General features: G+C 46.8%; 2 protein-coding genes across 4 annotated transcripts in view; both read right to left on the bottom strand.

Moving 5' to 3' along the window:
* The window catches only part of Piwil4 (piwi like RNA-mediated gene silencing 4), a 37659-nt gene extending 35583 nt beyond the window's left edge, over positions 1–2076 (bottom strand). For 2 of the 3 annotated variants that reach the window (XM_028763432.1, XM_028763433.1), the window contains exons 1-2: positions 1990–2076; positions 947–1010 (exon numbers count right to left, since the gene is read on the bottom strand). In XM_028763432.1, coding sequence (XP_028619265.1) covers positions 947–1010; positions 1990–2076 — 151 coding nt within the window. Of the gene's footprint in view, positions 1–946; positions 1011–1964 lie in introns of all 3 variants that reach the window. The other variant, XM_028763434.1, reaches the window with a different exon arrangement.
* Positions 2077–9673: 7597 nt separating this feature from the next.
* Fut4 (fucosyltransferase 4) lies at positions 9674–13301 on the bottom strand. Its single transcript, XM_028763406.1, has one exon. The coding sequence runs from the start codon at positions 13179–13181 to the stop codon at positions 11877–11879; it is 1305 nt and encodes a 434-aa protein (XP_028619239.1). The 5' UTR covers positions 13182–13301; the 3' UTR covers positions 9674–11876.
* Between the last annotated feature and the right edge of the window lie 282 nt (positions 13302–13583).

Genomic DNA, 13583 nt, shown 5'->3' with positions numbered 1-13583 from the left:
CAAAAACAAAAAGTTCAAAGTACCACAGAATTATAGTTCTCAGAAACTGGAAGGATGGAAAGTGGAAAGTTATTTTTAATGAATAGTAAGTTTCGGTTTTACCATAAAAAGGAGTTCCAGAGATGGATGCCAGCATAACTGTACAATAAGAGTAAGCCTAAAACCCCAAGACTGGGGGCCAAAGAGATGGCTCAGAGGTTAAGAGTACTGACTGCTCTTCCAGAGGTCTTGAGTTCAATTCCCAGCAACTACATGGTGGCTCACAACTATTTGTAATGGAATCAGGTGCCCTTTTCTGCTGTGTCTGAAGAGAGCAACAATGTACTCACAAAAATAAAATAAATAAGAAATTTTGAAACAATCAAAAAACAAAAACAGGACTGTACACTTAAGAGTTAAAAGGAAAAACATTCAGGAAAACATGACTATTACTGTAAAGAAGGGACTGTGTTCACCCTGTGTTACTCATGGATTGATAATGTTTGAGGGGTGAGTGGCAGACTGGCCTGCATGCTGCCTCTCAGAGCAGCCCTTCTGTGTCACGTAGCACAGTTTCATTGTAGTTCTGATCACCCAGGACAGATGACCACACCAGAGATGGACACTGACAGTCTGTGGGCACCTCAGCGTTTACAGCTTACCCACTGACTAGAAATCAATGACTTTACTCCATGGTCAGAATAAAGGACATGGTAGACAGGTTTCACCCAGGGATATGAAATGAACTGTGTTCTCAGATTCATTTCAACCCTCTGGAATCGGGGAGACAAATGTCTCTTATTTAAGCCCCTCATGGGCTTATACCATGGGATTAAATATGATACTTCCTTATGGCAGCCCAAGCAGAATGCAATACCTGGCAAGGCAACTCAAGCTGTGTGGCCTAGAGTGGACAAGACCCCTGAGACTGAACCTGGCTTTGCAGGGAAGACCCAGAGGTACTTACTTGGCTGTGAAATGATACTTGTCCCACCGCCAGCCTCACTGTCCCCAGGACTGGCAGATGTGACCTACAAAGTAGGCAGAAAGTTTGCTCATATGTAAATGAACCCACAACCCATGACGTTATCAAAAGGTAAAAACAGTATCATGACTCGTATCATAGATTACCATGATCCAGGAGCAGAAAACACCCTTGAGGGGCCAGAGGGAGGTGGCCATTCTCCACAGAAGGCTAAGGAGGAGCTGGACTGCTCGCCTAGCCAAGTACATTTAGCTGAATCATGCTAACATCTGACAGTGACCCAGATAACAACGTTAGGCCCCATAGGTGTTAAGATATGGAAGTGGGTTCCTGATCATAGGCCTGATCCCTGAAAATGAACTGAACCAAAACCAGTTCATGGAACAGGTAAGGTCAGAAGCCATTAATATTTTCTCTGCAGAAACTTCTCTTTGCCCAAGAAATTATTGGATCTTGTATTGTATCTTGGCCTGTTTAAAAAAAAACAAAAGAGCAAAGTCTGGAGAACTCCACTAAAGGATAACAAAGGCAAAATGATCACAAAGCACTGTTGTAGCCTGAATCTCCACCGTTCTCCAAACAGTAGATGTGTAGTTGTTACCAGTATTGTTTCTGTCCGGCCACCAGCAAACAGCTGCACTCCAAGTGTTTGCTCAACCAACCCCAGTTGAATCTAAGTCAATCTGAATTTGAGATGATTTCTGATACCATTTACCAGAACCAACTGTATCATACCAAGGCAAGTGAGGATATTTCAAGGTTTTGTCTGTCTGTGTTTGTCTGTCTTTCGCTTGTTCTTTCTTTTTCTCATTCTTTCACAAACAATTTACAACGAACCGAATTAAAGCTAAGAAAGTAGAAGGCAACTACACATCTTTCAGCCATGGTGCTTTTTGCACTTCCGGGTCTCAACAACAGTATCCAGTTGAAAGAAAAAGGTGGAAAAGCCTCAAAGAAGTAAGAGAGGCGTGTAGAGGAAAACACTGCCCAGAATGGCCACGGGAAGGATAGACAGAAGCACTTACCATAAGGTCCCCTGGGGCCCGCCCCACTTCCCTGGCACTGTGGCCAGTGCTGATGCCTCGCGCCCTCACACGGGCCCGTCCACTCATGTTCCTGTGCGCCCAGCGGCTTTCCAGGGCTGCTGACCCTCAACAGGGATGTTTCCTCTTTCACAAAGAGACAATGAGGCTGTGACTCGGAAATTGGGAGTATTCAGCTTCCTCAGACGGTTGTTGCAAACAGCAGCCGGGAGCGTGGGTGGGCAAGGCCCCGTGAACCCCCAGAATGCGCAGGCGCACGAGAGGCGGGGCAAGGTGGGGTGGGCTCCTAGTAGCATTGTGTGAATCTCTCCCTTCTCCTCTCCCTCCCTCCCTCTTCCCCTCCCCCTCCCTGTCTCTGTCTTTCTTTTACTCTTTCTGTCCCACTCTCTCCCATACCTTTTTTTCTCTTCTATGTCACGCATTTAAATGCTATAAATGCCTAGCTTACATTCTGTATCATTTTGAAGATGTATCCCTCTGCTCCTGGTTTTTAGAAATTACCCAATCATAAATGTCTATAGAGTTGCATCACATACCACTCTGGAAGTGTGAGGGGAAGCTTGTGGGAAGGTTGTAAGATGTGCTCCCCTGAGTGTCGTTAGGGTGGACCCTGAGAAGGGGTGAGATCAGGTAAAAGCACGGGAGGTTAGTAGTAGACAGACCATTAGACAAACTTTTGGAATGATGCCGAGATGGATGTGCAATTCATATGAATCTTAAAGAAATTAGGTTGGGGTTGGAGAGGACTTAATGGTTAAGTGTATTCTTGTTGCATTTTCAGAGGACCAGGGTTTGGCTCCCAGCGCTCATGGAGTGACTCTCAACTGTCTGGTGTCCTTGAGCTCCTACATGCTCCCAGTGCACATACAGATCCATACATAAAAATGTTTTCTATTTGTAATTCAGGCAATGGGTGTACAGTCTTGTAAACTCTTAAGAGAGGCACAGCCATGGGGATGAAGGAGAGCTTTGAGGGTAATGTCACTGGAGACAAAGCACTTGTGTCACTATTGACAAGTCACTGCATGCTCTGTCCATCAGTGAAGTCAATATTGTACCAGAGTCCTATGAGTACTGTGTCCAGAGGTCTGCTCTGGGCTTCCTAAATGAGCTGGTTGCCCTGGAGCAGTTTTCTCTGAAATGAAACCTGTGTTTCTGGGGGGATACTCCAAACGCTCAATCAACAGCATTTGGATATTAACACAGGGTAGCAGAAAGGGTGTGAAGTACCAGGGGAGGTGGCATGTTTCATCCTGTAGGCAAACTCTTACACTCAGGAAATAAACAACTCAGAAGTTTCACCAAGTTCCTAAAACTGAGCAGATACACTAGGCCGCTCCATTCTCAACCATATAGAAACTGTAAAAGAGAGCTGAGAGACACTATCAGAGATGAGCTCCATAGAAGGGGCTCACACCAGGTGAGTCATCCGGAAGAAAGAGGCTAGTTAGTCGAGCAGCCTGGAAGAGGCGCAGATAAACTGAAGGGTCTCAAATTATTGAGCTGCCTCAAGCTGTGCAGTGTACTTCATGTTTCTGGTCTTCATCAAAGACCCCATCAGCAAGCCCACTCGTGCTGCAATGGGCTTTGGCGATGTAGATGTCTTTGGGTCACTTCCATTCATGTAAGTAGCCCCTCACCCATATTTCTGTAAGTAAACACAATAAAACTCATTGGTTCACCAAGGTCTGGTGTTGTTTCCGCATCTGAGGTGAGTAGATGTTTGTTCACGTCCCCCAACGCTCAGGAATAGTGTCAGATAGCACTGACCCAAAAGACGTAGAATCTGGAATAGCACCGAGCAAAGCTGTTGGTGTGCCAGCCAGTTCATCGTGGATAAGGGCAGACTGAACCATTTCCTTTCAGCAACAGGAAAGCATTGCCAGGTGTCTAAACAACAAAGAGAAAGGATGTGGAAAGCAGAGATTAAAAGCAACGGCAGCAAAAAAAAAAAAAAATCATTCCTCCTATTTCTTAGAATATTTAAAAGCTGGGACAGTAAAGTCAAGTAATCTGTAGTTCAAGGCATAAATGCAACAAACAAAAACTCCCTTAATACACAGAATACTCCGTAAAACTATCTAGATTAAAGCCCAGAGTTTGAAAAACAAGGTTTATTATTATCTAAGAAAATTCACTAATATATAGGCTTCTTATCTTATGTTCCAGTGAGAGGAAAAAGAAAGGAGAGAGGAAGGGAAGAGAGAGGAGGGGGAACAGGAGGGGAGGGGATGGAAGGAGGAGGAGGAAGAGAGAAGAGGAGGGAAAGGAGAATCGAAATGGTAGTAGCATAGTGTTGGTGCAAAAGCACACCTCTCAATCCCAAGGGAGTAAGGGCTAGTTTTATTCTAGAATCAAACTGAGAACATGGGGCTAGTTACCCTAGGTTCCAGGTTCCAATATGCAAACAGGTTCATGGATTTTTTTTTACAGTAACAGGACAAAGAAAGTTATAAATTACAGCACTTTTAAAGCGCATGGGTGAGTTCATTCAGGAGGCAGGTCAGTGAAAGATGGGGGAATCTCTACTACAGGGCTCAGATGTTGCAGTTTAATCAGCATTTGTAGACATCGATTCTTGTCAGGTGTTCTCATTCACTAAAAAACAACAGCAGATGGCAGTAAAAACAGGAAGAAAGAAGGAAAGGAGAAGACCAAAAGCTGGGCTCTATAACCTAGTCTTAGAAAGTCAGCCATCGAGTCTGTATGCTCTTTGTCAGTGGTGGGCTACCCAAACCCAGACAAACTTTAGAAGGGCGATCACATGACTGTGAATACCGGGAGACCAGGACCAATGGTTGTCATCCTCCCACTCTCACTGTCTTTCTCTGAAGGAGAATGATTAGAATCAGTATGAGCTTAAAGTATCCAGTATGGATGAGGAGCTTTGCAAATAACAATTCTTGGTCAGCTACTACCTCTGCCATTTGTTCAGGAGCCATATCTGCGTTCCTCCCCAAGAAGGCCTGACAAACCGTAAGGGCTTCTAGTGTTATTTTGAGGCATTATTATTTGATTGCCAAGATAGTGGGCAGATGTGGGAACCTTCTAAAATGTTGACTTAACCGCAGGAAAACCAGAAAATCAGAGGGTGTGAACCGGTGTGCCTAGTTGCTAAGAGAGCAAATTCCTCTACAGGGATTAGTCATTTTGAAGGTGCTACTTGAACACAGCTCTCATGTTAACTGTAGTATTAGTGACAACCACCAGGTAGACAACGGACTGAGGCCAGAGGCTGTAGCACTGGCATTTTTCCATATAACATTAGAGGAACTTTACTTGTGGTGGTGGGGTGCAGGGGTTAGAGGGGATGCTTCCCTGGTTTGTGGGGCTCTGATGCTTCCAGGGCTCCGTGAGAACTTCAGTCTGTGGTCTCATGTCGCGTCCACCCTCGACCAGCAAGGAAGACGCAACGCAGGAGCTCTTCTCCAAGCAGTTTAATCAGGACCCTTGAACAATCTTCTAACTGATGACCTTCTAACTGCCGGCCTTCTACCTGCCGCCCCCGGGGGGGGGGGGGGGGGGGGAAGCTCTCCCAGGCTTAAGTACTCTAGGACTAGCCAACCTGTCTGCCACGTGGCAACAGCAGATAGGTCCACACACACGGAGACAAGCCAGATCAACTGCCACTGCCATATAAGGAGTTGTTTACTCCTAAGAGTCCTCGCCAGCAGGTGGCGGAAGGCGGAGACCAGTGCCATCTTAAAGGCACAGCACTATTCGGCTCTCCACAGTCTCACACATGCTGTGATAGCTCTTCCTGTAACAAACATTTATTGTGGCAATAGCATGTGTTGGAGTTGTTGTTGACACAAAAAGTCACAGATCTCATCTTAAAGAGAAATAAGAGATAGTTTACTCTGGAGCCATTTTGGGTGACCATTGCCTAGGAACACAGACTTAGGTTACTTGAAATCCAGGTTCCAACTTGAAAGCTACTGCACAGAGGTTTTATAGTTTTAAAGAATAAAGTCATAACTTGAGGCTAGTTTAAACTGCATTGGTGAGCGTATCAGCGAGGCAGGTATACCAAGACGGGAGAAGCTCAAGAATGCATTGGTGAGCGTATCAGCGAAGCAGGTATACCAAGACGGGAGAAGCTCAAGATGCTGCCTGATGACACTGTTAGCTTTTAGATTGGTAGAAGCTAGTTTCCTGTTAGAGAAATGGATTTTTAAAGGTTTTAATCTATTGTCAGAGACATTAGTTCTGACACAGAGTGCAAGGCATAGCTGTACTGGAGGGGCAGAACTCAGCCCAAAGAAAGGGAGTTAGCCTTTGAGCTTGCAACTCTCCAGGCTCTCCACAGTCTTGAAACTCTAACCAGTCAATAGTCTGCAGATTCCTTTCAGGGGTTTTCAAGCACAGCCAGATGCAGCTGCTCTTCAGAAGTTTTCGTTCCTATCCACTTCCTTGATGAGAACATACACATCTGGATGCTGTGTCTGAACCTTCATCTTCTTTACATCTCTCTGTCTGAGTGCAGAGCCTGAGCACAGGAGCCACTCGGACATACTTGTTAATTACTAACACTCCATATTCCTCCTTTGAAAAGCTCTTTCACAAATGTTTAGCATTCGGTCTAATGGGACATTCTCTTTACTACATATTTATATTCATTTATTCATTTATTGTATATGTAGGCATATACATGTGGGCATGCATGTGCCATACACACATGGAAATCAGGGGACAATTTTGGGGAGCCAGTTTGCTTCTTGAACATATGGGGGCTGGAGATCAAACTGTGATCACCAGGCTGGTGGCCAGTGCCTTCCTCCTCTGAGCCATCTTACCCAAGGCACTATAATTTAAAAAAACTTTAAAAATCTCAAAGTGAATGTCATAAAAATCCAGTTCTTTAAATCTCACTTGAAATAGTTTCACAAGGCTTTACAGGCAATGAAAATGTGCTTGACATTCCAAGAAACCCCCACCCCCATTTTCTTTAAAAAGAATGTTGGTGATTGTTTTAAAAAAAATCAATTTCTTTAAAAATGGATATTGAGGACTTATGACATATGTTAACTGGAATTAACATGAGATTTTTCCCAGATTAAAAAAAAAAAAGTAGCATTCATAAGCATTCAAGAGCCTGCTATAATGAATCTGGGCTTTATGTTAATTCTCTGTTCAGTAAGTTCCTGCCTTGATTTCACTCCCATCGGCCACAGAGGCTGTTTCAAGCTGCACAAAGGATTCTTCTCAGCCAAAGGGCATGGTAGACAGTGCTCTTTTAAACTGGCCCTCAGCTGGTGCACACACCCTACCTTCTTCTACTTCTTTGGGCCTTCAACCCAAGCTCCCTCTTCTCTCCTGCTCTTACCCCTCCTTCCTCAGGCTTGGCTTCTGGGGTCTCTTCTCTTGGTTCTTAGTAACTCCACGCCTATCTCCCTCCTCACTCTCCAGCCAACTTCACACTTGAACCCATGTTATTGAATTTTTTCCCTGGCAGTCCTGCCTTTTAGATGGCCATTTCTTTTGATACTTAAGTGAATATGTCACTGTGTGTGTGCCAGAGAAGACAGAAGAGAATCAATCCCCAGTGTTCGTCCAACCTTACACTTTCCTCTCTTGGTGAACCTTGTGCCTTCTATAAAGAATAAAGCCTACCTTTTCTGTTCTCAGCCCACCACTCCCCCATTAGGTTTGCAGTCTCTATGCTACCCAAAATGGACATTACTTATGGTGGTGGGCAGAGCTAGCAACTATACTATTGAGAAGACAGGAGCATGTAGGGACAAGCCTGGTGGGAAACCAAGCGTGTGCCCTTGCAAGCAAGTCACTGTAAAATGAGAAAGGAAATAACAGAGAGAGGGCCAGCTGAGCCGGGCCTGCCTAGTGCAGCTCCACACGGGCAAACCAGAGCCAAACCGGCTAGCTCACAGACTCCACCCCACCAACAGAACGATGCCTGTGGGTCAGAGATGAATCTGTTAGTGCATATAAACAAGGGGCTATTTTCTATCTGATTACTTTAATTATTTGTCAAAATAAACTCAGCTTATTTACATAAAGACCATGTAGCATAAAGGGTCCTGAGAGACAACAAAAGTGACCTAAATGTATACCTTGCCCAACTCAAAACCAAGTATTTGATTCCTCTCCTTGGTGTCTGAGAAGTATAATGTGTACACACACACACACACACACACACACACACACACACACACTGGTGTTAAATCCCATAGTCTCTCTTCCCCCTTCTCCACTCCATCCCCTGGTTTGCGCTCCTGGGTGTGAAGCCATCAGAGAACAATTAACTCTAAGCTCTAGGGAGCCAATCAATTAGCAGAATGAGAGAGAGAGAGAGACAAAGAGAAAGACAGACAGACAGAGATGGACAAGAGAGTCAGAGACAGAGAAACAGAGAGAAGAACCAGAAGGCCCCTAGAGCTTTTAATCAGCCCCCTCATTCTGCAGTTCAGGTGGCAGTGCTCAAGGGGTGTGTGACACACACAAGCCACATTACTGTCACTTTAGATAAGTCCTTTAGAGGGTCTGGACCTTGGCCCTTCCCTCTGTAGGCTACCCCGGTGTCAGTAATATCATTGAACAGTTTCTAGGCACATCTTCAGGGCCAGGACTCCTTGAGGGTCTTATGTACCCCCATACATGTTTACCTTCAATTAGAGATGAGACTTCCAAAACACAGGAAGCTTCAATAATTTGCCCAAGAGCAGACAACTAGGGAATGTTGCAAAGCTGGTCTAGGAACCCAGTAATTTCCACCCCCAGAATTCTTAAATCCTAATTATTAAATCCCTTTTAAAAGATGCCTGTCAGATTATACTTTTTAAAAACAGTTAAGTTTCCAGACTGTCTTGCATCATCTGTAAACACTTAGAGCTGAGTTGGCGAACTCTGTCTTACTCTAGGGCTAAAGTAAGCAGCTAGTATCCCTGCTGGTCTGCTTCCTCCAGGCTGCTCCTGCACGCCCACAGCAAAGAAGAGTACAGGCTGCAAAGCTTGAAATAGTCACTCTGGCCCTGGACAGAAAATGTGTACTAAACTGCTCTAGGGCCTTCAAGGATTTGATTCTTCAAGGCGTAGTACATTACAATGGACAAAATGCTTGGGCACACGCATCATTCTCCAGGATGGTTTCCTGGGGCATTCATGCCATACAACGGAAGCTACAACTCAAGTACTTATATAACTTGCCTGACTTGGGCCACGGAAGCCAAAGGTGGCCAAGCCAGTGTCTCAGGTTCTGGCTCCCAACTGCAAGTTCTTTCCTGAATGCACCCTGGCACCCTCTCTGTCTTCCTCTGTCAGGAAAAGGCTTGGGAATACAAAAGAATATAAGTACTGCCAGCAAGTTCTTCTGGCTTCTGAGAATATCCTTCCAGATGTGTTCATGGATTAAGGGTCATCGAGGGGTAAAAAGGTTACATTGGTGTTTGACTTGAAAGGAAAGTGTATGCCTTAAACAAAGCCATGACAATCACAGAAAACACATTTTGAAATACATAAGATCCAGAAGCGCTCTTACTCATAATAAATATTCCATCAACACAGGCTAGTTTTACATAGATTTAATGCAGAAGGTATAGGTGAAACAATCCAAACTAATTTAATTACATAGCTTTATCAAAACATACATATTTCTAAACTGAAAATATACGCTTTATAGAAATTGTATGATCCTGAAATATGGCTCAGTTTTAAGGATTTATTGAAATACATAATATATGACTAACTTTCCTTTTTTAAAATTTGTTCTATAATAGATCTTGAAATTTAATTTCAAATGTAAAATACATATGCAGGTATATAAAATTCCTACAAAGAAAAATAGGCAATATGCTTATAGAGACACATACTTAGCAAGCCAACTGCCCACTAAACATGGGGCGGCATCGCTTACTTCACACAGTAAATCCTCCCACATTTCACAGAAAAGGAACTTTATGTTCAGACTCATTCCTCATCCCAGTAGTCCCCAGGTGGAAGGCAAAACTAACCCAGATTATCAAATCCTATAAGACCCCTGCTCAATATTTCATTAATATTCATCTTAAAATCATAACTTTTAAGCTGGGCATCACTGCAGTCATACGATCCCAGCCCAAGGAAGCCAGAGGCAGGTGGATCTCTTGAGTTCAAGGCCAGCCTAGTCTACAAAGAGAGTTACAGGACTATACAGAGAAACCCTGTCTGAAAACCAAAGTAAACAAGCAAAACCCCCAGAACTTTTATTTGCCTTTGTTGGGGGCTAGTGTCCTGCAACTGTGGCTCTGCCTACACTGTAACACTTTAATGAGGTGATGATATTCACAGCTTGTAATTATTCCTTTTATGGAAGACAGGGACTAGAAGCACCTGGGCCTAAGTAGCTTTGCCTGCCTACATGCAACAAAAGCTCTTGGATGTAAACCTGATCAAAGATTCAAATAACTGTCCTGACCCAACACCGGCAGAACTTTGCATACAGCAAGTTAATCTTGGGCCCAGCCCATAACAGTGTCTGAGGGGCCTGGTTTAATAACTTGAGGCCTTCAGTCAACTGGCTGATTTAGAAACAATACTTTGTGTAACCAAAATCCCTATTCCCCTGAGGCAATAGTAGATGGTAGGAGCCCCAAAGAGGAGACAATTCCTCACACCTTTCTTTACCTTCCTTCCCCTGGGAGCTCAAGCCTAGTATTTGGCACCACAAATATTTGGTATACCCTGACATCTGTTGAACATGGAAATCAATGACTGTGTTTTCAAGATTGGTTCCACAGTGCAGGAACCAAGGCACTGGAATGAGTGAGTGTACCTAGGAGCAGGGTAGGGGGAGAACAAAGAACAGACAACTAATTGTAAGCACTAGGTCAGCTCCACTGAACAAAAAATGGACAGAAACCGAACAACTACATACAGACACCACAAATGTCTTCCTTTTCCTTTTGCACAGACCCACGGTTCACCAAAATCCTTTACTGGTCTCTCCACATAGCACTACCAACACTGCTGAAGGACTCACATTCCAGTTTAAATTTCAGGTCCAGCAGAGACACAGAATAAACAAAATTGTAGACAAGACGTCACCATTTATGCCTCTTCCATTTGTAAACAGTGGCTTGGAAAAGAGCGAGGAAATTGGCTGTGGTTCTTTCATATCTGTATTTTTAATGTTTTCCTAATCTAGGTTATGGGAAACTATAAAGACAGAAGACAAACTTAGAAGATGGTCGTTCACATTGCAAAGGGACTTTTCATTTATTTCTACTAAATACTTTCAGTCGCTTAGGTCCCTGAATTTGGGGTGTCACTTAAATGCAGCTTTTCAGGAGTAGGATTCTAGTGTGAAGTGAGGTACATCCAAGTCTTCATCTTAATTTTCCTCTGAGGATAATCTTGCCTCTTGTTTCTATTCACAGGGCTGGAGACACACACGGCTGGTGAAGGAACTCAATGGCTTCTTATCTTTTCCAGGTTCAGAGGGTTTGAGGAATCCAACCACCAGAGAAAACCCCACCTGTGTGCACATCTTTCCACTCTCTCCTACCCACTGGCTTTCAAAACACAGTGGGCTGCTCCTCATTGGTCCAAGCAACCATGACCAGAGAACAAATACATCTAAAATGTAGAGGCCACATGGGCCCCCTGATAAGGCCTGTGGCCAGAAGGATAGGCCACTTCTTCACTTGGGTGACAGGTAAGGAAGGGCTTCCTTCACCCAGGGCACCACAGTCCCTTACCCGATCGATAGCCAGCTCACCTCTCTGTAAAAAAAAAAAAAAAGCTATTGAAGGCCTGGCAATTGTCCCATCCTTGTGCTAAATAATATTAATTAGTAACTCATCTTCTTCCCATAAAGAAAAATTGGGTATTTAGAAAACTCAGCCAAGGAGACGTAAATTCACAGCAGAATGGCCTCATCGCTGGAACCAGTCTGCCAAGTTGTGGATGCTCTTGGACTGGTCCCCAGAGTTTTGCACAGCTTGGCATGTCCGGCACCATGGCTCATCCCAGAAAGAGGTGATGTGCACCGCATAGCTCCGGCGCCAGTGGAAGTAGCGGCGATAGACAGCCACGTTTCGGTCAAGAAAGAGCAGGTAGGCAGCCAGGGAGGCAGCACTAGGGAAGTCGTCCACATGGATGAAGGCCCCACGAGGCACGAAGCGCTCATAGTTGGCACGATCTGGACCGAGCACCACTGGCACGGCCCCAGCCAGAAAGGCATTCCGCCACAGCTTCTCAGTGATATAATCCACGTGCTGTGAGTTCTCAAAGGCCAGGTAAAACTTGTAGCGGGCCACAGTGTGCAGCAGTCCGATGGCTGGCACTGGTTGCCCGGGTCCCGCCCGGCCAAACACATCCACAGACACGTGCCGACTCAGCTGGTGGTAGTAACGGACCCGTGCCTGGCGCTCGTTCCAGTGGCTCACAACCCAGGCCACCAGTCCCCGCTTGCGGGCCAGTGTGGGGCCCAAGCCTGACGGCTGGTCAGCAGGATGGCTCCTGGGATAGAGGAAGCCATAGGGCACGAAGATATCCGAGTCGGTCCGGTAGGACAGTGTCCAATTGAAGAGGTCCTTAGCCAAGCCCCGCAGCCCTGGAGTATGGGAGGGCGATTCGAAGTTCATCCATACCCACCGCTGACCTGGGGGACGCGAGCCTGCGGTCTCCAGGGCTTCGCCAGCTAGCATCACCGCTCCCTCCTGGTTATCGAACATGCGTAGCCCCAGCGCCTCATCCGTGCGTTCTTGAGCGTCCCAGGGCGGGGGCCAGTCGGGGGGTCCCTTTACCAGGTCGCGGTGGTGGAACAGCACTGCTTGAGCCTCCCCATAGGCCGCGCGGTCGGTGAGCAAGCGGCAGCCGCTGATGTTGAAGCGCAGGCTGCAATCGGGGGGAGGCTTGGGGTGGCCGCCGCGCCCCCCAAAGGGTTCCCACCAGAGTAGCACACCCACTGGGCGTTGCGGGGCTGGGGACGCCCAGGGCAGCAGCGGCGGCAGCTGTCCCCAGCAGATGCAGGCGGTCAACGCAGTGCACAGTAGTCCCACTGCCGCCAGCGCAGAGGAGCTTCGGGGTAGTCCCCAGCCTCTGCGCCGTGCGCGTCGCCGGGCCCCCGGCGTCCCCATGCAGTGCCCACGAGTGGCCGCCGCGGCTCGCCACGCGTCCACCGGCCGTGAGGGGCGGCACCGGCTCTCATGCTGTAGCTCTCGCCGGGCCGGGGCCATGGAGGGGGCGGGCGGGGCATCGGCAGGCCCGCGGGCGGTGCCTCACCCCTCCCAGGTCCAGGGAGAGGTGAGCCGGGCGGGCAGCCCTGGCCCAGCGCCACCCTGACCCTCCCAGACACTGCTCTCCTAGCCCCGCGGGCCCGGCCTGGGGCGTTTCCTGCTGCGCCTGCGCTGGCTCCCCTGCCCAGCCAGGGCTCCAGGGCTCCGAAACTGCGCCCGACTGGCGCCTCACCGGGGGTCGTGGCCTCTTGGTGCGCGTTCGCTATTCCCGCGCCTAGGCGGCCGGATCCCTCTTCTCGCAGAGTCTTGCACTGGAAACCTCCCCTAAAAGACTCGAAGGGGTGGTGGGGTAAGAGTGCGATCCCACTGCAGAACTCAGAGCAGAATCTGTTTCCTTCCGTA

The sequence above is a fragment of the Grammomys surdaster genome, unplaced genomic scaffold (genome assembly GCF_004785775.1).
Source record: "Grammomys surdaster isolate TR1022 unplaced genomic scaffold, NIH_TR_1.0 138, whole genome shotgun sequence".
Classification (NCBI taxonomy): domain Eukaryota; kingdom Metazoa; phylum Chordata; class Mammalia; order Rodentia; family Muridae; genus Grammomys; species Grammomys surdaster.
The sequence above is the reverse complement of the archived record's forward strand: the minus strand, read 5'-3'. Positions and strand labels throughout refer to the sequence as shown.

What these genes read in the sequence shown, in the direction of transcription:
- Fut4 (XM_028763406.1), bottom strand. Translation starts at nt 13,181, where the DNA reads ATGGCCCCGGCCCGGCGAGAGCTACAGCATGAGAGCCGGTGCCGCCCC.